Source organism: Cinclus cinclus, chromosome 2 (assembly GCF_963662255.1).
Source record: "Cinclus cinclus chromosome 2, bCinCin1.1, whole genome shotgun sequence".
In the NCBI taxonomy this organism is placed as follows: domain Eukaryota; kingdom Metazoa; phylum Chordata; class Aves; order Passeriformes; family Cinclidae; genus Cinclus; species Cinclus cinclus.
In genome coordinates, this window is record NC_085047.1 from 86,612,934 (window position 1) to 86,638,377 (window position 25,444).

At 38.6% G+C, this 25,444-nt stretch overlaps 1 protein-coding gene across 1 annotated transcript in view; it reads right to left on the reverse strand.

Annotated features, from left to right (window-relative positions):
* VWA3B (von Willebrand factor A domain containing 3B) overlaps positions 1-25,444 on the reverse strand; it is a 55,359-nt gene that overhangs the window by 28,265 nt on the left and 1,650 nt on the right. Inside the window, 10 exon segments of the mRNA XM_062515023.1 lie at positions 1,052-1,190; positions 2,970-3,124; positions 3,743-3,939; positions 5,528-5,644; positions 12,052-12,176; positions 14,037-14,206; positions 18,561-18,720; positions 20,926-21,176; positions 23,499-23,593; positions 25,166-25,387. Of these exon segments, the coding sequence (XP_062371007.1) occupies positions 1,052-1,190; positions 2,970-3,124; positions 3,743-3,939; positions 5,528-5,644; positions 12,052-12,176; positions 14,037-14,206; positions 18,561-18,720; positions 20,926-21,176; positions 23,499-23,593; positions 25,166-25,387 (1,631 nt within the window).

Consider the following 25,444-nt stretch of genomic DNA (forward strand, 5'->3'; position numbering starts at 1 on the left):
TCACTTAGAGGAGAAGAACAAGAATCATATAAAGAGCACTGTCAAGGCGAACTAGGATAGCAGGAGAAAATCAAGAATTTGATGAAGCTGCTTTTGGACAGAAGTTATAAGTCAGGGAAGATTTGTACGAGTACAGACTTTCAGAGCCTGAAGTCTTTGCCTCCCTTTGAGCACAATTTTTGTGCAGCTTCCTGTGAAGCCTTCTGGCACAATATCTAATATATTTCTAGTGATGAACTGCTTCAAGGACCACAAGAAACTACATCCTATGACTTGAACACTTAGCTCAAAAAGCTCTCTATCATAGTTATAATTTTTTTAGTCCTATCAATGATTGCTATCAATGCCAGACTGAATTTTGATCTCAGTTATTTCTTTCAGGATTAAATAAATTTAAGATTAAGCATGTCTCTGAAATATTAATGTAGAATTACATGACATAATTGTAGACTTCTAAAACTAGACAAGACAAATCCTGTCTTAGGTGTGTTTCCCAGCACTCACAGCTTTTGAGGTACTCCTGCACCTTGCCAGTCCCTTTGCAAAGTTCTGAGTCACTGGAAGATGCAAGGAAATTCAAAACGTTCTACACCTTCTATTGTAGAAGTATGAAAGTGAATCTAGAACACACATTACAAATCACAACAAGCCAATGGAATTGGATGACACTGCTTAAAAGCAAAAAGGAAAATGACAAAAGGTGTTTCCTTGCATAGCTTGTTTTTAGTTTGGGATTTTTTGGGGGTTTTTTTTGTTTGCTTTTTTTTCCTTTTTTTTAGAAGGGAGGTGGTTTGAGGGAAAGAACCACTTAAGCCTTTTTAATTTTTATTATTTTCTCTAGTTTTTTTCCCAAATAGTTGTATAAACGAGGGGAAAATAGAAATTCTTAACTAAAAATGATCACATGAAGAAAAATCTAAATATTTTTGTGAAGCTGCTGTTTTTAAAAAAACTTTTTAAAAATAAACAAAAAGTACAGTAACAACCATCCTGAAAAGTTCAGTTTACTATAAAATGCTCCTCAGGCTTCAGAGTCATCCTTTTATCATACCTGCATTAGCTGAAATATTTTTTCCTTCACTAATGGCAGCTTGTTTTTCATAGACTGGGATGTATCAATAAGAATATAGACATCATCTCCAAACACATTCCCAAAAAGCCCTCTGCTTCCTTGTTGAAGCCACTTTATTCTGGGGAAGGAAAAAAAATATCAAAACCTGTTCTGGAGCATCTTTGGAGCTTTGTGTATCAGAATCTGAAAGGTAGAACTTTTTGTCACTGGTGTACTTTTTATTCTCTTTCCCTAAATACCTGTTAGTAAATACTATCAGAAGCCCTTGATGAATCAGTCCCCTGTTCCTACATAACATCACAAGACATTTTTAGTTTTTTATTTCAATAGAAATCTGGAGACAAAAAAATAAATAAAATTTTAAAAAAGACAAAATAATAAAACATCTTTATGAAGTCAGCTAGCAGGTAGTTTGGACTGAGAAATCCAGTATGGAAGGAACAATAACTATGGTCCCTGTATCTGTTTTCCAGCCTCATCTCAGTAAATCATTCAAGCCTATACTACTATGCCTCCCTTCTCAGGAAACCACTTGAGAACCTCTTCTCCAAGGATCTTAAACACTTTGAAGAATCTTAATATAACACAGATGCTTCAATGGTTTATGGACCTTGAGCCTTAAATACAGAGTTAGATTAATCTTTTAAACAGGGCTGGAGTATGCCTGCCAGTTAAATACATGCATACATACTGCTCTGCACAAGAATATTTCCTCAGTAATGGCTGCAACAAGTCCAAATCTGGTGTCCTTTGAGAGTCATAAAATACTCATCTACACTGAAACAGAGATATTCAACACATATAACATCATGGCCCTGGGAAAAATATTCATCTCCACAAAAGGTTTCAGAAAAAATTGTACAATGGAAATTTAAGGATACTGCTGCAGTAGCTACTGATAGCTATTTTGTCATTAGTTATTTCACCCAAAGTGTTTTATGATGTCTACCAAGATTATTTTAACATTTAGATGAAACATTCAAAACAGCAAGCCCTTAACCTTGACTTGGATTTCAAAAATTCATACTCACCAAAACTATTTATCTCAAATTTTCCTTTGACAGTATGTAAATGTTATCCTAAATACAGTAAGATGAACATAAACTAGAAGGAGTAACAAAATTCTGTTTCACCTTGCTAAATATAATCCAGCTGCTATATTTTTGGTAGGAAAGGAGCAATAAGAAGAAAAATTCACCAATAAAATGGAAGTTTACATCCTGCTTTTTTTTAGTGAGGCATCTTGTTGTCTCAATATACAAACCAGAGGGCAACATTTATTTTTTCTATTCTACAATATGTTTTCCTTAGACTGCCTATTATTTTGTAGGTATCATACAAAACCCAAGTGTCCATATGGCTGCAGAAATGTAAATTAGGCAGCTAGTTTGAGCAGTGAACTTCTGATCATGTGCATTACTTAATAGCTCATGCCATGACTCTGATCTAGACTGTTCAACCTTGTCTTCAACACAAAATTGCAAAAAGGACAGATAACCACTATCAGTACAGGCACAAGCCAAGCTGTACTTCTTGGTGTCACAAGGCATCCTAGGTACACAGGATGAATGTTTACTAAGTTTTATTGATGATTTTTGAAGTTCTCTGCCACCTTATAGTCCCAATACTTTTGGAATTTTTATCAGTAATTCAAAAATGTGCAGACTGACTTTCACACCTGTGTTTCAGAAGGAGAACAAAAGTTCAAAAACTTCATCAGTTTTCTTCTATGGCTACTAAGAAATCCAACATACAAAATTCTGATTTAAAATAGACTTTTGGCTTAGTACTGCTGCTGTCAGTTTACCAACCACTTCAACTGTTATGACAGTAAATGTCAAACTTTTCAACGCCCATGTAAAGTGATCAAACTGATTTTATGTGAAAGAACACAAACCTTCCTTCCACTTGTCTGAGAGCTGTCCTCATTTTCTCTTTGTACTGCTTATACTTTTCTGTGGTAACATATACATGAACTACAGATCCATCTTTCCAGAGGGTTTGTACAAACTTGTCACAGTATCTTGCATGAATTACCTTCCTCTTTGTCTCCTACAACAAAGAAAAACACATTTCATGTGGAAAACATATTATTTTGTCTTTAATATCTGGGGAACAAACTTCAGAGTTACATGCTTGTTGCACATGAACAGGAATAGAAATAAACATGGGATATGGTGGTCACAGAATTTGCTTCTAGAAAGATTCAGTATAAATTGGTTTTGTTCTTGCAGCTAGCAAAGAACAGAAACTTACCAAACAGTGCAGTGGTAAAGCTTGAGAAAAACAAATAGAAGACAAACTAATAAAACATTCTTAAGAAACTGGAAGACTGCAGCAGCTGAGACTAACACATCCTCTAAAGATAACTGTAAAATCTTTGCCCCACCCCATAGAAATACAAAGAAAACCAAGGCAGTGCTTAAGCCAGACATGATTTTCCTTTTAGATTTTATGAGAACCAGCAAGGAGTCCTTAGAGCAGTCATTCTCAAAAAGCTATTTGAAACATTCTTCTATGTCTCAATAATTAATAATCTGATTTCAACAAAAACTACAGAACAACAATGCCATACACTATACCATAAATTTATCCATCAGCCAAGTTTTCAAGCTTTAAAAGAAAAAAAAAACTACTCACATGACATGAGGGAAAATTAACAATACTCACAGCATCAGTTTGTGAACATTCATTCTCTGGTTTAGTTTTTATGTCAACAAGCCCATCTACATGGCGAAAAACACAATCAGCAAGTGCATCATACAGTGTGAGCTTCTGAGCTTTCAAGCCATACTTCTGCAACCACTTCTCAGAAGTCAAATATCTGTCAGTTATATGTTTTGGTATTGGATGATCACCTTTGTTTGCTAATAAAGAAAATAAACAAACAACATCTCCTGTATAACATGATTCATTTTGGATAAGCAGTTTTCAAAAACGGACTGATACTGGAATCAAAATTTTCAAACTTGTTCTGCTTGCTCTGACAGCATTGGAGTGAACAGATATTTCTGAGTGATTTTTAATAGCCTACACTTTGTCTGTAGGGGTTTTCTTATCCAACAACTCGCTGCAACAAATTCTTTTGTAACTGGGGAAAAAACCCACCAGAAGATGGGGAGCAAAGACAATAAATAGTGAGAAGATCAACATGCAAAAGGAATTTTCTTAGTAGTTGAATTACAAAATGCCAGAAAGTATTCCTGAATAAGATGTCTAACTTCAAGAAGAATCATTTGAGAAAATGAAACAACAGATTATATACTTGAAAATACAGTCAAGACCATTGGTTAACATTAATTGTTTTAGAGGTGGCTATTTAAAGTAAAAGGCAAACTACAATATCATACTGTTTTACAAATTTTCCAAGGACTATCTTAAGGTAGGGCACTGCACACCTCTGGACACCAGTATAGTAAACAGATAATATAGACAAAATAATAGGATACAGGACTCTACACTCACTCATCACTATCCCAATAAACCACACCTAAATCAAATGATGAGGCAGTGGGTCCCATAGCAGGGTACCATAACACTTTAATTCTGGTGGACCATGGTGGTATAAATGCCTAGTCAGTTTAGGTGGAGTTACAATGACCACAGTAGTGAGATCCTGAGCCTGTAAATAAATCTGTGGAGGCATCTCTGCCCCTTACACACACAGAGATCAGCCAACATCAGGGCAGGTGCACAATCAGAGCCTGTTCATGTGGAAACCTTTACTTTGTGATTGCCTGTGGTCTTTAGAACAAGTGTCACAAATGTGCTCACGCAATTTTGAAAAGAAAACTGTTGTTTTCTTTCTTCCACATGCTTTACATAGAGCATCTCCATTTTTGCAGGAATGAGTAGCTTCTCACTGTCCCTTGTTAAAGCCTTCCAGAACAGAACTTCAGAAACCAGCTATGCTTCTGTCTCCAGAGTGCTTATTCTGAATTGTTTTCAAACCTCCACCCTTGACAAAAATGCAACCCCTCTGCTTCTTCCCTTTATGTGTAATGAACTAGCTACCAGGTTGGAGGCTATCCCAAGAAGACTGTGATATGAGAGGGATGAGGTATTTCCCCAACTGTGTAGAAAAAACTGAAGATTTACTGGTTCAGGCAGACAGGAGGATATCACAAAGAAAACGCCAAATAATTTCCATATCCTACAATCCATGTAACTTCTAAACCTTGTCACTGGTAAACTAAAAATGGTGTGTTTTAGCCTGAGCTTTTAAAGTTTTGCAAGTTTAAGCCACAGTAAACAGATATTTGTATTGGATAGTTTTAAGCAATACTACATTTAGATAACAATTATAGGTGCTCTAATAGACATATAGGTGCTATACCCTCCACAGAGACATTTTTGAGAAAATCATCCCCAAACTGATGTGCAATCAAAACTGTTCACAAAAGATGTTGATCATTAGTATAATGGTAGCTGTCTTGAAAGAAACAGTAATGATACCGTTTTGAGAAGCAGACTGGTCAGATTCTGATAATATTTTCTGAACTTGTCTCACTGTACTCCTGGCTTCCTCCAGTTCCTTCCAGATCAAAAACACATCTTCACAGACACCAGCTACTGCAAGAGAAATAATAAATAGAACCACACATTTTTATACAATTGCCACTTTTTGTAACTCCTCAATTACAACATATCCAGATCTTGCCATATAACCTTGTTCTCTTGAGGTCCCATTGCAATGACAAGTGCTGTTTCCTGACAGACTTAAAAAAGGGCTCAAACCTGGCTCCAGGATGTGAGAAGTGCTTAGTATGCTGGAACTAACCTCCAAAGCTGGCCACAGATTGTTCTCACAGTGGAAGCAAATATATTTTAGCACTCTCAGAAAATAATAAGGAAAATCCACAATGAAATTCACTTGTTGCCCCCTGGACTTCATTGCAAAACTTGGGTCCAAATAGTAAACCTAGTTTTGACATTTTAAAGAGAAGACATTTTTGACTATTTCCATTTCCTAAAGTGCATAATTAATTTTATTTAAGTCTTCTTTCCCTGATGACTATCTGATGAAATTTTGCTAAAGATAAATTTACTTTTATCCCAACAATTCTAAACAGTCATAAATGCTACCAAAAAAATTTACTACTAGGCTATATTTAAAAAAAATAATTAGAAAGATCCAAAGCTGGAAATGAGACAATGGTTTCTTAATTTCAATAGAAATGTCTTTCTTGATGAAAATAATAAAGATATTTCTTTATTTCATAAAAGGAACTACTAAAATTGAGACACCTTGTATACCGAAGCAGTAGGATCGATATTAAAGATGTGTTAGATTACTTTCAGAGTTTAAATTGGAATGTAGGACAATGCAGAGAAACCATGTGCAGTGTTACAGTAAAAATATAAAAGAAACTGAATCATCAGCTATCCTAACCACAAATACAGGTTACAAACTATTGCAGATCACATCCTATTAATGAATTGCACATAAAAATGCTGAACAAGGCAAACTATATCTTATCATCCAGTGGTTCAGCTAATATGCAATGATGGTACACTGTATGAAAGATAAGCAAACTTGTCTACTAAAGTAGGCTGCCAGTTCTTCTATTTATTATTATTATTATTATTATTATTATACAAATAAGAACTCAATTTTAATGGCTAAATGGTTTCAGTTTCCAATAAATATTTTGACTTGTGTTATTGTACACTGCCATCTCCTGGGACCTTCCTGCACTTCAAAACATCAGTTGCAGCCATTAGGACAAAGAACAACATTTCCTAAATCACAAAAAGCTTCAGAAGTAAGGCAGATCATTCCACAATATAAAACACAAAAGGGAGAAAGAAAACCCTCAGTCTGTAATCTCAGTCTGTTAAGACAGATTAAGAAAAATATTCTCTTCAAATATTTCAGAAATAATTCAACTTTGATTTTATTAACAATCTCTCTCCAGAAATGCAAACACATGCATTCACATCACACATGAAAGTAGTTCTAAGTTTAAGGCTGTTAAGAATGCAATTTCAATGGTGCTGTCTCCAACTAAATCTGGATATCCTCCATAAGCTGTCAATTACTGCCATCCAAATTTAATTTTATGAATTTTTTAATGTAATGTTTGAAAATATTGAAAGAAATATGCACATTTCAACTACCTCTAAAACAGTAACAATTATATCATTGTGTTGCTTCATTTTCCTTTAAATTGTTGTTATGGATGCATCAGTTTATCAGGATTATTGTTACTGTCCCAATTAAGGTAGATGGAATTAATTTGTATTACATGAGAATATATTTTTTCCTCATTTATGCTTGTAGTACAGAGAAGTAAAACTTTGTGCCCTTTCAAAGCAAGTATGTTTGATATCACTTGCTACACAGGACAAGCACCAAGAACTGCACATTGTGAAATTCCACTTGCTTAAAACCTTTCTTTCCAACAACATTTTTCCTGGATTCACCTGGGAGAGAAGCTTGCAAGCAGTGACATCCACAGCAGCATCCTCTCTGTATACAGGAAACTCAGCTGCACCTCTACCTTGGCCCCTTTGACCCTGCAGCTAAGGAGGAGCGGCAAAAAACCCCCCGTGTCTTTCAAAACTGAACCCCCAAAATCAAAATCTACATAGATATGCAAGGCATAGTATCTTCCAGATGTGGCTGACAGCTGTGGCTACAGCTCTTGTAAATGACCAAGAAAGCATGAACCTCACTTCGGTTTAAACTCCCTCTGCTCACACCTCAGATGTGCCATTTTTTGGGGACCCCCAACCAAAGAAAGTCATCCCTCTTGAGGGTGCAGTTCACAGCAGCCCCAAGCCACTGTCTCTTGTACACATTCAGGCACCAAAGTCCCAGGGACAATCTTGTCTTAAAAGATTATTTTTTCCAGGGAGAGGAAGAGCCCTCCAGCTGCTCTGGGTGGCAGTGTAACAGCCAGACCTCTGGGGATCCCCCTGGTTCTGGTTGAAAACTCACCCCACTGCAATGGCAGGAGGGTGACTGCCAGTCACACACGAGGGGACCGGCCTGAACACCCTGCTGCACACCCTGGTGTCCAGCCTGCGCCAAGCACCATCAGCTTCCCTGGGCTCTCCCTGCAGCCATCCTGACTCTGCAGAGCACCTCACCCTGAATAATATTCCAGGAGTGCCCTGCCTGCAGGTCAAGGCGTTTCTGCTCTGGAGAAGGGAGGCCCTAGAAAAGAGGAAGAGGATGAGGAAAGCTGCAGGGAAAGCCTGTGGCAAGGGGCAGAAGCATTTTGCTGACACCCACAAATTGAGAAGCCAGATGGTAGACCTAAGCAAAACACAGCCTTGCACATGTACACGGAAACTCATTTCCATTTCCCAGTTATTTAACTGGCAGACAATCTCAAAAGAAGGAGCTTTTCCACATGTACCTCCCCATAAACAAACTCATCCTGTTTGACAAGTCACTGTAACCTATTTGATTTGCATATTGCTCATGAAAAAAATCCTGTATAACTTTAAAAAAGCCTACAAAATATCCAAAATATCTACAATATCTTTGAAATGGGAAGCAAATACCAATGCAAAAGCAAATAATGGAAAACAGATGCATTTCTTACTTGTCTGAGTATCTGACTTAAACTGTAGAAGCAAGTAAATCCAAATATAATGAAATAAGATCTATCTGAAAATTAATTTGCTGGCAAGGGAAGATGAGGAAGTTGATTTTCTCACTGCCAGTCCCTTTCTCAGCCTGCACGTGGCAGCAGAACACAGCAATATACCCTTATGCATTGATTTTTAAAATCTCCCTTTAGAGGGTGATGAATGAAGGCACAAAGAAGCATAAGAGGGTAGTCCACAGCTTTTGCCTGCATACCTGCCAGGTCAAACAGCACTGAAACTCACTGCAGCCCAATCCTTCCCCTTTTCCACTGGGCAAACGGACAAAGCAAATGAACTTTGTAACCCGTATGGTATCATGGAACAGCTATCTGCATCATTCTATACACATTAGCAAAGAGATTTGCCAGGGCAAGGTTAGGCTGCTGAGACTAGACAAAGCACACAATAAAAAAGCAGAGGCAACGATCTTTGCTACAGCTTCTAGGTAAAGTAGCTACTCTTCAGTCATTATCCTGGCTCTCCAAAGGGAGGGTTCCATCTTTCCCATGTCAGTGTACATAAACAGTGCAGAGTTCATTGACTTCAATGTCATACAGGAGAATGACGGTCTTACACTTCCCTTTTTTACACACAACAACCTGAAATGCTCCCTATCAAATTTCCTTAAATGTGAAATATCAAGTACACCTAACAACAGAGCCTTATACTGTTTGCAAGGAGGTCAGACACTTCCCTGTTTGGATTTATCACATCAGTAAATTCCTGATTTCGGTCCATCTGAATTTTCTTTACACATGCCAGCTCATCCACTCCACCACACAGAAACCACTACACAGAAATGTGTTGTTTCTATGTTGGCCATGGAGGACCCTCTATTCATTTCAGGATCAAATTCAAAGCACCGTTGCTTTCCAAGCCCTATGTAGCACTTACAGCCCTGTTACTCCAAGAAGATGACACAAATGTGCCCTTTTTCAGAAAGACATCTTTTCTCCACAGCTTCCACCATTCCTTGCCCTCTATGTCTTGAAGTTCCTACTTGTCACCTCCTTTCCACTTATAATTTTCACTGCATAACAAGATTGCTTAATTCTGCAGCTTTTTGCAGATGAATAAACTTCACAAAGAATGTAGGCAGAAGCAATAACAGGAAAATTAGTGCTGGATGAGGAGATATTATCACACTGGTGAAATTAGGCTTTATGTAAAAGCATTTCTCTCCCATAAAAAAAATCTGAGACTGCCAGCATAAGGACCCTAATTCTTTAATGATTTATACCTGTTTTGACCTCGAGCACCCACTCAAAATGAGTGCAAAAAAATTCAAAATTGTCAGTTTCTCACACTTGCTTTCTAAATGTCTGTTCAAGATGAAAACTAGGGGAGAATTGAGCTCTTGTCTAAAATTTTAAATAGTTCACTTCTGACTTGTTTTGGTTAAGCAGATGAAAAAGAGTAAACATAAAGATATCAAGTATTTGCAAAATGCTGATATTCAGTGGATACCCAGAAACTATCAGATATCATTAAAACAGCTTTTCCAGTCCATATAACATGGTTATGAGTTTCAGCTTCAAACTGTTACATTTGTGGTAGAAAAAGGAACATAATCAAAATATTCCTGGCCCTCCCTTTAATTTTTAGAAACACCACATTTGAAGGATTAAATCTCTGGTTCATTCTCTGTTTATTTCCTTGTGTAGTTTATGCCATACATCCAAGAACCAGTTTCAGAGCCCATTAGTGAGTAATCGACACTTTTATTGCCTTATTACTACATCCTTGAAGGAGTCTCTGAACCAAGAGAAATGAGACACAGACCAGAATAATGTCTTCAATGTGTTTTCTTTTCTGAAAAGACTTAAGATTCTGCATATGACTAAAACACTCCAATTGGCTGTCAGTGATGTCATGACTGGGCTTGTAATACCCAGTAAATGCAGAAAGCTAATTGTGTTCCTTTTTAATGTGTAAATTCTACTCCATAATAACAGTAAGACCCAACAGACAATGCACTTCAAGGGGATTACTGCCCTTTTGACCGATTAAAGCTATTCAGCTTTCAGCTTTAGAAACAGTGGTGAGGAAGTAATTTCAGCCATATAGGAGCTCTGGGTTCATCTATTGAAACAGGCTGACTGCCCCAGGGGAAGAGGGAGGCAGCTCCCCCATGCACACCCCCAAATGTGGTACAGCAAGCAAGTACTCACAGGAGACTGAAAGCAATTATTATACTGCTCAGCATTAGTAAGAAATGATAGTGTTTTGAAGCAGACTCTGCTGTTGGTTTCTAAACTCTGCATGGGTGAGGCTTGAGTGTCCATTCACAACTCAAAAAAGCAGGTGATACCTCACTCCTTTATTTCTGGCTCCCCACAATTGTTCTTTCTCTTGTGCTGTTATAATCATGGTCCTACTGAAGGATAGGTTAGTATGCAAGAACTTCATTATAACCCAAATATGGGCCAGTCAGTCCAAGACTGACAAACAGCCTTAAACGAGACACCAAATCCACCTTATGCCATACATTCCCCAAGAGTGAGAAGAGGATTACACTGTTCTACCTTTGGGGCAACACTAATGCCCCCAGCACAAAGGGAGAGTAGGGGGTAGGTGTGTTGAGCCACTAGACTAAAGACATCTTATGATTCCTGATGTCTAAAAGAAATATTTATTTTGTTTTACTGTCCTTCTGAGAAAGACATCATATTTGACACAAAGCCTCACTTCACATCACAAGCCCCTCTCCACCCACCCTGGCTGAAACCACAGTCCAGTTCCACTGAACACTGATCCAAGGAAGGAGCACTGTGACTAATATGAAACACACTGAGCTTTCTGCCCAGCTCCACCCACCAGTGAAACCGTTTATTTTGGTTGTTTCCTCGTGGTATTTTTTCTATCAATCCTCCCACCACCACTTTGCACTGCCTTCTCTACAGACACTTTACTGTGCTTTTTGCCTGTCTTTGTGACAAATTCTTGGGACAAGCAAGTAAAATTCATGGTGATTTAATCCCCTTATATTACCTATGAACTTTGCCTATATTGGTGTTGGCTGCTGTATCATACGGACTGCCACACTATTCCTTTTAACCATTTCTCCATACATTTCCACAAGGTCACTGGCATGAGCATACAAGCACTATTTTTCATATTACTAAATAAATTATGCTCTCCCTTTTTTTCACTTTCTTTCATTCTCACATGCACATCCTCTACTCTCTTCATTTTTCTCTTTTCCTTGCCCTCTCCTTCCCACCCGGAGAATTTCCATTTCCAGACCAGTCCTGTCTTCACCCCACCCACACCTACAGGTTTATTTTGATTTTACACTCATCAAATTCCTAAACTACATTTCTATTCTGACATCTCATTGATAATATCAGTATAATCTTGGGGTTTATACTGTCTACCTAGTGGCATTCGCCCTTTTAATTTTCCAGGGTTCAGGGCAATTAATCTTTTTCCATCCTCTTCATATTTTAGTGCAGGTGCAGTAGCGTCTCTACAGTCATTCTTCTCAGCAAAAGCATGGAATCTGTAATACAAAATGAGTTTCCACCAGTACACAAAATACATAAATATTTCTCAAATTTTAAAGAGATGTTTTTCACACATACAACTACAGAATTATATCTAAAGCTTCAACTACAATAAGATTATTAATATTATCAAACTTTTTATACACATTTATGTATTTTCTGAAGTCTTATTATGTAGAATATTTTGGTGTTACTTACTGCAAGGCACCTTAGTCTTCAATTTCCTGGAAATCTATTTTTAATTAATGCTTTTAAGAGGCTGAGCAGGCATGTAATTTGAGATGTCTAAGATGACACTAACACCTTTTTATCAGATTATCCTCCCAGTTGAAAGCCTAAGAGGAACATTTATTTCATTATGGACATACAAATCAGGATGACAAGCAGACTTCATTTATTCTCATTGTCAAAACAGAGAAGCTCTCAGAGCAGGAAAATGATGCATTTCTAAAAGAGAACTAAACTAGAAACAGGTTCAAGGCATGAAAAGTCCATGCACTTGGCTGTTCCTGTGGGAAAGCTGACTTAAACTTATATACAGTTATTGGGCAAATATCCACCTGCAAGTTATTAACTGGTCCTGTAAGTCTCTGCACAAAAACTAGACTAATGCAAAAAGACGACAGTGAGAACAGTATTAAACAAAACAATTCCTCTCAGCTCCCTGTCACAACCCTTTTTGCCTCTGTCTCTACCATACAAGAAATATTCACTTTATTTTAATAAAGAAGGTATAAACACTGCCAAAAGAAAGTGAGGGATAGTGACTGGCAACGTACCTGGTGCCATAGAGGTACCATGCTTCTAAATTACCACAATCATTTTAAACACACATCAGACCAGAGCAAACATAACACTTTCCCACAGTCTTGTTTTTGGCAGACGCTTCCATCTCCTAAAAGCTATTTCTAAACACAGATGGCTATAAAAGAGCTAAGCAGCTGCCATCTTACCAATTGCTCTGCTGTCATTTGGGAGATTTCTACTGTTGGAGGGCTTCCCACTCTTGCACAAACAACAGTGAAACAGAAAAAGCTAGCAGTCATTTCACAAGTCCATAACTGTATGGTGACTTCTGTTAAGCAGAGAAGCACCTACTGACTCCCACTGCCTTCATGCTGTTGAGCATGAGCTTGGTCTTGTGGGTTTTGTATTTGTTCATTTGTTTTCCTTATTTTGATAACAGAATAAAGATTTAAGTTGTCTTATCCATTTCGTCTGAAGGCTGATTCTCACCACATGGCTGATTCCCAGGATAAAGCAGTCAACAAGCCATGTGGAATATATTAATTTCCACCAAGCATACCAAAAGGATGCTAGAGAGCATGTTACAGAACTGCTTTTCCACACAACCAGGCCTGAAGAATAAGACCCATTAATAACATCAATTTTCTGTTATTCCATGAGCTGCTCATTTAGGACAGGCATTTCCTTTTCAGGACATGTCTCTATGGCACTTGACTCAACAAAACTCTAGATCTTTTTCTGGTTCTTGTGAACACTGCTAATGTACATAGCAACACAACAAAAAAAAAATCTTATTTCAGTTTATGTGTGACTATTTCCCCCTGAACAGTTTTCCAGACTTCAAGAGAGAGGCAGATGGCCGACAATTTTGGGCATAAAAAAGGAACAGCCTTTCTGCAAGCCAGTGAGAAAACATGCAGAAAAAAAGCTGCATTAAATAGGGTCTTCATTCTAGCCATATCTCCTAAGACTATTTCCTCATCCCCAGATCACTTACTGAACTGCTTTGTCTCATTTTCCTCATGGATTACACTCAAGTGTGTCCCAATACCATTCCTATCAGCAAAGAACTTCATGAGTACTGAAATCTTTACTGTCCTTTGTCATACCTGCCAGAGGCCAAGTGGCTCAACTCCTTCAGAAAAATAATAGTTTCATCTTCCCTAGCATTGAAAGACACCGTGTTGACTGGACAGGAGCCATCTGAAACTTTTTCAAGGAGTAGCTGCTTTGTGTCTACTGGAACATCCCCCACAGCAAAGTAATAAACAGCTTCAACCTGTCATTAAACAGGAAAAAAAAAGGTAATTGGAAGACATTGTTTTATATAAATGCCTGATACTTATTCAAGCACTGTCCTGTGCTCAGTATTGATGCATTACTTGGACTATAGGATTTTCAGACCTTTGGTTCTTCCTCTCATTTATGCTAGTAATTAAAAGGAGAATTGTCTCACTTGCCTTAAGTGAGATAATCTATCCCACAGTCCCTGGGTCTGATTCTGCCCAATGCAAGCCTCTTTCCACAGAAGTTAACTAAAGCCAAAGAGAGGTGTAAGGAAGGACAACTGCATCACCAGTCAGAAAAAGGTTCTGTGCCATATGCCACTTTTATCAAGAGATATACTATGTTGATGCCTTGCCTGGGCTGAAAAGTAGGAGCTTTATACCAGACATAGTTTTACTGGCAGTATGTATTCTGGGGTTAGGAAAGATGATAATAAAGGTAGGTGATTTTCCTGTTCTGCTCTGCACTAGTGCAACCTCACCTTGAATATTGTGTGCAATTGCACCACAATATAAGAAAGACACTAAACTATTGGAGAGCATCCAAGAGAGAGAAACAAAGATGGGCCTTGACAGGAAGCTGTATGAAGAGTGTCTGAGGTCACTTGGTCTGCTCAGCCTGGAGGAGACTAAGGGGAGACCTCATAGCAGTCTACAACTTCTTCATGAGGGGAAGAGGAGGGGTAGGCATTGATCTCTTCTCTGTGGTGACCAGTGTGGGAATGGCAAAAGCTGTGTGAGGGACGGTTTAGGTAGGATATTAGAAAAATTCTTCACCTGATGAAGAATTGGTTCAGTGTGGTGGGCATTGGAACAGCCAGGGAAGTGGTCACACCACCAGCCTGACAAAGTTCAAGAAGCATTTGGACAACACTCTCAGGCACATGGTGTGATTCTTGGGGATGGTCCTATGCAGGGCCAGGAGCTGGGTTCAATGATCCTGTGGGTCCTTTCCAACCTAGCATATTCTGTGATTCTGTGATTTTTTTTTTTAATGCAATTTCTGGTATTTACAGATGATTTGTATTTTTTATAGTTCCCAAGGCAAAGGAAGCTTGGCATGTTTACTATAACCATACACACTTATATTCTGAAAATGTTATTACAAAAAGAGAGAGAAGCTGAAAAAAATGCCCTTTAGTTATTTCTTGAATATTACATTATGAGGAATTTTATCTTACCTGCACTTATCCATGTAACCATCCTCATGGTAAGTAGGTCTTTTGAATTTTTACCATCATTAAAAACAAATGTAACAAACTATTCCATTATGACTTTCAAGACAATATGTGCAGTATATCAGTTCTATACCATGGCACATATCAGCTGATAAACACCTGATAAATCACTGTTTAACTGAAAAAATGCACTTGAATACACTCACCTCTGTGCCCAGTATGGAGCAGATCATCCTGGAAATTATGCTAAGGCATGTGGAAAGTAAGAAGCCAACATGGCTTCACTAAGAGCAAACCATGGCTGAAAATTTGGAAACCTTCTACAACGGGGCTACTGATCTCATCCACCTGGACATGCATCAAGTATTTGACACTGTTCTGCACAACACCCTTGTCTCTAAAATTGAAGAGACATGGATTTGGTGGATGGACCATTCAGTGGAAAAGGAATTGACTGGATGTTGCACTCCAAGAGTTGGGGCGAACAGCTTGATGTTGAAGTGGAACGTCCATGGTGCTCCTGAGGGGTCAGTAGAGGAATTGGCACTTTTTAACATCTTTGTCAGTGATAAGGGCGGTGGGACTGACTGTACCTTCAGCAAGTTTGCCAACACCACAAAGCTGTGTGGGGTCTGGTGCCCTGGAGGGTAAGGATGCCATCCAGAGGCACTTGGACAGCCTTGAGACATGGAACTAAGGGAACCTCATGAAGTACAAGGCCAAGTGCAAGGTCCTGCTTCCAGGTAAGGGCAATCCCAAGTTCAAGCACAGGCTGGGTGGAGAATGGATTGAGAACAGCTCTAAGGAGAAGGATTTGGGGATGTTGGCTGATGAGAAGTTCAACATGACCCAGCAATGTGTGCTTGCATCCCAGAAATCCAACTGTATCCAAGGCTGCATCAAAATCAGCATGACCAGCAAGTCAAGGGAGGTGTGTCTGCCCCTCTACTCTATACCCATGAGACCCTTCCTGGAGCATTGTATCCAGCTTTGGGACTCCCAGCATAAGAAAGCATGGATTTTCTGGAGCGAGTCCAGAGGAGAGCCACAAAGATGATCATAGGGCTGGAGCACCTTTCCTATGAAGACAGAGATAGCTGGGGTTGTTCAGCCAGAGAAGAGAAGACTCTGGGGAGACCTTATAGCCTTCCAGGACCTAAAAGGGGCCTACATGAAAAAGTTGGAGAGGGACTTTACACAGGTACAAGGGAAAACAGCCTTAAACTGAAGGATGGTAGATTTAGATTAGATGCAAGGAATAAATTCTTCACTATGAGGGTGTAAGGCACCAAGAACAATTGTCCAGAGAAGTTAGAAATGCCCTATCCCAGAAAGTGTTCAAGGCCGGGTTAAATGGGGCTTTGAGCTGTCTGGTCAAGTGAAAGATGTCCATGCCCATGGCAGGGCTGGTGGAACTAAATGGTCTTTATGGTACCTTTCAACCCAAACCATTCTGTGACTCTATGATTCTATGAATATGACTAGGATTCCCAGGATGTGCACCACAAACAACAACTATTTGAGTTTGCCATGGCACTGAGGAAATATCTCTGCACTCATATAATTTCATGCAGAAGTAAAGCAAATTTAGTATCACCTACAAGTGTGCTCATACATTTCCACTACTGTCTTGGATACTGATTTGTATTCCAGCTCCCTGAATAATTTCTGCATTTCAAGCTTCCTCCCTCATGTACCTTTTGGCACCTTCCTGAACACTGGGAGATGTCTCTCCCAAGCAGCAACCCAATTTTGGGCTGGATCAGGCAAACTAATGAAGCAGCATTTTGTCATCTTGAACTTCCCCTGAATCTTGAGGAGGAGTAAAACACTCCATGTGGAAGGCAGGGGCCATCGTTATAGACTCCACTTATTTGGGAGCAAGCAGGACTGATAGTTGTTTTATGTTGAGCACCTGCCACAACTGACTCCCCCAGACTGTCTATTGGTCCACCAATATCTGGAAAAATAATAATAGATGTTTCACTGTCTGAGAGATTTTAATATTTGTTTATTCAAACAGAGACCCACCAGGTCCAACAAGACTTTTTTCATCTAGACAATGCTGAAATCTAAGTACAATTTTATGGTTACTCATCAGGAAATCAGTATTACACTGCAAATTGAAAATGCTAATAAAATTTATGGAGGGGGGCATTTTAAAAACCATTCATAAGAAAAAAGTCTCACTGGTGAACATTTTTTTCCTTACTCAGTTTCTTTTTAATATTAGTTTCCAAATATCAAGGTTCATCTGGATGAGAATCCAGCAGCATAAGGAACCAGAAGGTAACTCAAGCAAAATTTGCCTTCTCTTTCAAAGAAATTTTAAACAAACAGATTTACAAAGGAGTTAGGATTGGATCTGTGCACAGGGAAGGATGTTAATAGCAGTGAAAACCAATGACTCTCCATAGACATTAGGTCAAATTTTCCATTAAATTCAGGTGTTAGAGAACCTGAAAGAATATACATTGTAAGGAAATGTCATAAAATATCTATTTAATAACAAGTTTTAAGCGACTAGCTCAAATAATGGCATATATGTTTCATTGCTTGTGACTCCGCTTTAATTAAAAAAGTAATATGGTACTTTTAAAAATGAACAGCATTTAATTGTAGGAATAACTGTACATGCTTTGTCTCTGTCCTAGAAGAAAGTCTAGCTATCACCTGGCTGATGAAAAAGGATTTGCGTAGCCCTACCATAAACTAATACTTCCATAAATCTCTGTACACACTATTTTGAATTTTAAATATAACTTTTCAAGAGGAAGTTGGATACATAACAAAATAAAAATAGTTTCCCTGCATTCAATAATTTCAATACTAGGAATTTTCTCATAAACTTGAAGCCCTGAAAAACTTATATGGCAAAGAAAGTGGAAGGGAAGATGTTTTCTTTTTCCCTTAATGACTGAATGTTATTTATTCTGGGTAGTCTAGGAGAGAAAATAAACAAGTTTCTGCATTCAAAATACAGTACATTTACATAAAATGACAATCATTAAGCACAGTATGCAGCTAAACTTGAGGGGAAAAAAATCCTTTCCAAATGCTGTCATTAATATTTATCTTTGCAACACTGAACAGGGCAAATCACTGCAGCCATCCTAGAACTGAATACTCTTGGATTTACTCGGGCTTCTGAAAAGATGTATGAACTTACCGCTTCATCACCCATGGCTTCCAGCAGAGCTTCAGCAGAGCTGGTATGGCTGACAGCTGTCATATGGTCCAGCTTCCAGAGCCATGTAACTGCAGACATTACAGTATGCTCAGACACAGGAGTACATTTCTGTTGCCACTTCATAAGATCCTGAGCAGCCCTGAAAATGAGATCAACTATAAATCAGAAACAGTGAGAATCATGCTGGCAGAACAAGAGAGTGGAGCTCTGCTATTGTTACAGTTCTTTTATAATCTTAAATAAGAATTACAATGCACCACAGATACTAAATCTAGACTTGCAATAAAGGAAGCAGAGAAAAAACTAAACCATTAGCAAAATACTGTAATTTTATAAAGTTTTTTTGAGACAACTGTTTCCAAAGTAGGGTCAGGAGAGATAAAGTATTTTTAAAGAGTTCCTGATTCATAACTCTCCTTATCATAAAACTCAATCAGGTTTTTAAAATATGTGCATAAAAAAGAAAAGTGTCTTCCACAGGTCTCATTCCACAACTTTCTCCATGACCTTTGTGTCAGAGCAGTTTAACTGACACTTATTTTTGGTAGTAAGATGATCTTCAGCTAGCCATCAAAAATAAAATTTGTGATGCTAGGCTTTTTGGTATTTTAATTGACAAAAAAACATAGTCTTAATGGAAGAACAGAAGTACAAAGCCAATGAGCACTTTTGACTGTGCATTTGTACATAGAAAGGAACTATGAAACCAGCTGGTTCTAGTATCTGTGACATTTCCATCAAGAACTATTTTGAAGAGTTTCCTGCAAATCTAAAAGACAAATGCATTTCCCAAGATTCTTTTAAAGTAGTAATTTATATGCTATATTGTCTTTTGTTTCCCCTCCTGCAAAAACAAACAATTTGATGAACATAATTATTGTTTCAATTTTCACTTGGCTTTGCAGTTCTGTTCTCAAAAACTATGGAAGTTACATGCTTTAGAAAATACCTTCTTTGGAAAACATCTAATATTGCAACAGGTTGCCCTGAGAAGCTGTGGATTCCCCATCCCTGGAAGTGTTCAAAGCCATGCTGGATGGGGCTTTGAGCAACCCGGTCTAGTGGAAGGTGTCCCTGCCCATGGCAGGGGAATTGGAACTAGATGGTCTACAATGCCCTTTCCAACCCAAACCATTCTGTGATTTTATTACTCTCCTTTCCAAATCTCATTAGTACCACAACCTAGAGAATTAAGACGGGGACCTGAATCAAATCTGTACGACAACGCTTGGGCAAAATAACATTAAGAATCATCATGTAATTGCAAGTTAACATTGTGGACCCCATTTTAAAATAATATAACCTATTTTGTGTGTTGTTTTTTTCCCACTCACCTATCCAAACCCAAGCTTACGCATTCAAATTCTCATGCATGTATGAGAATTTTTGCGGATAGGCAAAATTTGAATAGCTGCTTCTATTTTTCTAACTAAAAGCAAATTAATTTATTCCTCTTAGGGAACAAGCGTTTGGAAATCTTCTTTTGTTATTGAAATCTACTTTTGTTTCCTAGTGCTGCTATTGAGTTCTGTGACCATGGAAATCTATAGAAATAGAAATGGTGATGCCTGTGCCTATGGCATTAGGGGGAGTGCACCTTTAGCTACAAGGCAGAAACCTGTAATGTCTAAAGACACAGGAATGCAATAGGTGGTCAGATAGAACCTCACTGTTTCACTAATACTGCAATATCTGAAGGGCATTACTGCTGTTGCAAATCCTTCTGATTTTGTAGAGGACATCTGTTGGCATTTGGGTTTTGTTACCCTTTATCTGTTCTTCAGGGTAACAGTGGCCTTCTGTCAAATGGAAGTGGCAAGTTCAGCATGACTATGGGTGAAAATTGGTGGGAAATCTACAGATACCAGCATGACATTAACCATGACAATTTCCAGCACAGAAAGTGCCTTATCCAAACACATATTAGAAGCAACTCCTTTTTATTCTTGAGCAATGGGCTGACATGGACTTCTTTGTCCAGCCTGGAGAGACCTGACTGTGGCCTTTCAGTATTTGAAGACACTTAGAAGAAAAATTAGGAGAGTCTTTTTAATAGGGCCTGTAGCAATATGACAAGGGGTGATGGTTTTAAACTAAAAGAACCTAGATTCAGACTAGACAAAAGGAAGAATTTTTTTACAGTGAGAGTGCTGAAACACATGAGCAGATCCCCCAGAGAGGTGGGAGATGCCTCACCCTTGGAAACATTCAGGCTGGATGTGGCTTTGAGCAACTTGGTGTAGTGGAAGGTGCCTCTGCCCATTTGCAGGCATGTTGGACTGGATCACCTTTAAAAGTGCCTTCCAACCCAAACCATTCGATGATTCTGACTCTTTCTGCTTACCGAATGAGGTTGAATCTGGAAATTTGTATCACCTGCTCCACAAGTACCATAGAAAGTGCATCCCGACATAGATCAAATTCAGTTGGAGCTGCAGTGCCAAAATCCAACACAATGACAATGCACTGTTCTTGAATCACTCCAAATATCTGCCGGCTGTCACTGGTTAACCATTCCATTCGCTGCTTATATAGCTCAATAGCTCCAATTAGACAATCCACAAAATGAAGAATCAGTTCTTTTCTGGCTGTCAGCTTTATTCAAATAAGGGAGAGAAGGAAATTGAATATCAAAACAAATAATACAAATGCAGCCCCAAGCTTAGCACAGCTGCATAGCTAGTTTGTAAGTGTCAGATATGCCAGCTAAGGTAGCAGTGAAAAAAAACAATTTTCCCTCCACAGTTTCAAGAGCAAATACTTGACAAATGCATCTAAGCCATAAAGAAAAGGCACTGCATTTTGTCCTAATTGCTTTTCATAATCTTTTTTATGTGAGCATGGGACAGTGCCAGTGGGTTGTCTGACTTGTCTATCTCAAAACTGGAGCAATTAGAATGAGCTGAACACAGGCTAGGATGTAGAAAGGGCTGCAGAGCAGATGGGTGAACAAACAAGGACACTGAAACTTTGTACCTTCTCAGGCTAGAACTATGACTGGGTTTTAAAAAAAAATTCCGGCAATACAAGCCAGCATACGGTTGGTTCTACAGCATTTCAATCTCCACCTTGTCTTTAGCATTTGAAAGGAAAATGTAAGATGTTTCTTGTTGTACTATTATTTCACTAACAATGACCAGCATTACAGATTAACTATTTGTGGGTAGGTGCTTAGGCAAATTTAGTTCAGATAACTGCAATCAATAACTAAAACTTCCCATATCTTTTACAGTAAAATCTAGAAGCAGTATTAAAATTAAAACCAGCACATCTTCACTATGAATAAGTGTATACACATTCACCATGACCCGTGGGTCTAAAAATGCACCACAGATTCCCCCAACATCTCTGGCCCATGTGAGCTGATTTACTGGTTGCCTTCTACCCCAACATCCATTCCAGGACTAAGTACAAAACCTTGGAAATATAAATGTTTTTAAACAAGAACATTTCTCAGGGATAAATTTTGTGTGTCAGTCTGCACACTTCTCCCTCTCATTTGTATTTTTCTGTGTTCTTTAATATCAGCTTGGTCCCTGTAATGTGCCTCCCACATACAGAGTCTCAGGCAGTCTGCCAAAGGAATGTCAGCCTGAGAAGGAGCACTTAGAAATCCAGTTTCCTTCCATGACAGTCAGATTCATACAAAGGGGTTTATTGCACTACATTGACCAAACTCCATCTTAAAATAAAGCACTTTTCTTAGAATACTCCCTCACGTGTAGTAAGCAAGTGCAGAATTCCATTTCTCTGAGGGCCAGAAAACTTCTGACTGTCCAGCCTAATTTTATTCATTCAGCTCATACCCATTTATTTTTGAACTAGCATGCTATTAAGCATAGAAAAACTACAGCTTCTCCCTATCCCTGTAATTTGTCTTTCTAGAGCATTCAAGGGCAATAATATTACCCTTCTTCTGTCTTCTTTCAGGATTACATTTGAGCATCAAACAAGCCCTCTTACAAGATCATCACTCCACTGCAGTTCATCCTACCAGCTCTTCTCAGTACCTGCTCTGGTTTGAACAGCTTCTTCTAAGCCTGTAGTAATTGTATACGATATGGTATTCAGTAACCTAAAGGATATCTGACCAGATTTTGTATAGTAGCAAAAATGCCCTTCATGATGCTCACAACATGTCCTAAGATTAAAAGACATTACGTAGATATTTCATATTGAATTAATGGGAATAAAATGAGGGAGAAGGCCTCCCTGAAATGGCTCTTTACCCATTTTTAAGCTTTGTGCCATCAGAAGTGACTCTAGTCATCAGAAAAAATTACAATTCATTTGCTTTTGTAAAATCCTTTATAAATTAACTCTCTCCCTTCCACACTCATGTGCACATCTCTTCAATCGGAATACATCCTCTTAACAATGGGACTGCCAGCAGCTGTTGCTAAGACATTCCTTAGAACATGAGCCTGGGCAGAGATCCAGCTAGCTGTCTCTATAGAATAGGCTGAGCCTTTTGTGACCTGCTGGCACTAAGCAAAGCACTGCTTTGCATTGGCAATGACAGCACATTATGTCTTCTTATTTCAGCATCCCCATTTGTTTTATTGATTACAATTTTTTTTCTAACTGGTTCTGAGCATCTTCTCTTTAAGGGTTCCTTCTTTCAAGACAGGGTGGATGTTGCTTAGAAACTGCAATCTTGTCTGGAAAAGATTTACTGCAATGCTGCACCAAGGCAAGAGACTAAGACTTAGAAAGGCAAAAAGATACCTAGCTTTTCTACCACTGATAGTTAGCACTAACAGTTTGACAGAACAGAAGAAAAAATATCAAAAGATAAAGCTCTCACAAAGAATACACGTATTTTATGCCACAGGAAGACATTTTGGTCTCATCATTGTGCTATAGTGATAATAACTTCTAACCACATAGGGAAGTTAGCACGTCAGCCACACTTACATTATACACGCTGCCATCTTGTGCTCTCTTGTATTGATGAAACAGACCATCTGCATATCGAGAAGCCACAGGTTTTCCCAAGGTGGTCACATAATCTACATAAAATTTACAAAAGATCAAGCTGCTAATCTTTGGGACTACTTCAAACAAGTATTTTTTAGGCTGATGTGTATGTCATCCATGTGTGAGGCACATGCATAAGTATTGAGTTCTTGACATTAAGAAATTTGAGAAAAATTCTAACTCTACTTTTGTTTTATTTTCTGGTTATATCTATGATGGGGCCCTGAGGCTCTCAACCTCTGGCTGCATCTCATGTTGTCATTGGCTGCATTTCCTGGCTGGGCCCTAGACATGGCTAATTACCTCGCCTTGCTGCAAGACTGTATCCTGTTCAGTGAGGGCACTACCTGGGCTTCAGTCCCTTTTGGCTCCTGGTTCATTTTCCCCCATAGAATAGCTCTACTTTTGCTGCTTCCTCCCAGTTCAGCCAGAAGTGAGGAAAAATCCCACATCTAATTACTTATAGGCCAAAAAGCTACATGGGACTTTAATTATTGTGAGGTTTGGGCAACCTCACAACAGGACTTGCAAATATTTGTCTGTCAAACCAAATACAAAATCTGGTACAGATAATGCAGTTCTCTTACACAACTCAATGGGTGCAGAAGTGAGTGCATCTAAGGAAAAGGCTGCACTCTGCACTTTCAGTAGCTAGAAATCTTCTCCAGGATCTCCACTGATAGGAAAACATTAGGGGTGGGAAGAGTTAACGTCATAAAGCAGCTATCTGTACACCATGCTGCCCTGCCAAGCTAGTACATTCTGCTCCTAACACTATAACAACTTTAACCCCGCTTAACAGCTCCTTCTTCATCTGCAGCATACAAAATATCAGGAACTGCACTAGTGATCTTTGAATGCCCCATGGACACAAGCCAGCCAAAACTTTAAATTATGCAATTTAAAACTATTGCAATACATTACAATTCCTACTTCTCACGCAGCAAGCTGTTCAAAGAAAAGAATATATTATCATGCTCTGCAAAGCACCATTATGGCAGTGGTTAATGATTATTAGCAAACTCTTCCCCTCCAGCTGTCAGATAACTGCAAAGGGACATTTTTCTATAGTCTGACTTTGCACGAAAAGCAGACTGAATTCTAATTAAATTTAACTTTTTCCTTAAAGCTGGATACCTGGAAATAACATACTATTCCAAATCATGTTTACTAACCCTCAGGATCAATACTGGATCACAGATTATGGCATGGCATACATTATGTTTGCCATCTGAAAGGAGACAGAGATCTTATCCTGTGTTATTTGCAAGAAAAAGATTAACAGTCTCAGCAGCACCAGCTATTTCCCAGCTACAGCTATACTGGTGAGGATGTGAATTCCAGCCTAAGGTAAAGAAACAGTACAGTTGAGTAAGGAAAGCCATTCTCAGACTTAAGTCCTTCTCATATCAAAAGGAGAAGGAGTTTCTCAGTTCTCTGAACTGGCAATGTCAGCAACTGTGGATAGAGCTTCCATTTCTGCCATTATCATATGAGACAATACGGAAATCTCCACTGTGTACGCTGGGGCACAGAATGAGTGTGACTCTCCAGACTATTCAAAGTTAGGGGATTTATTATCCTATTATTGATTTGTCTTATACCTTTTCTGTGCTGAAATCCAATCTGGGACAAAATCTGGGACAGGGATAATTTGTTTCTTTTGAGACCAAAACGCTGAAGCCATTTAGAAGATGAAACAAGGGATTGTACATCTGTTCTCCACTGACCAACCACCAGTCTCCTTTTCTTCTCTTTTGATTCCTTCTTGTGGACCTTGTGGGAATCTTCAGGATCTTGTCTGTGCTTTGAATCAAAGGCATCTGCTGTAAAGAGAAATGAGGGAAACACCACATTTATAGTTTAACCAATTTCAAAACCAA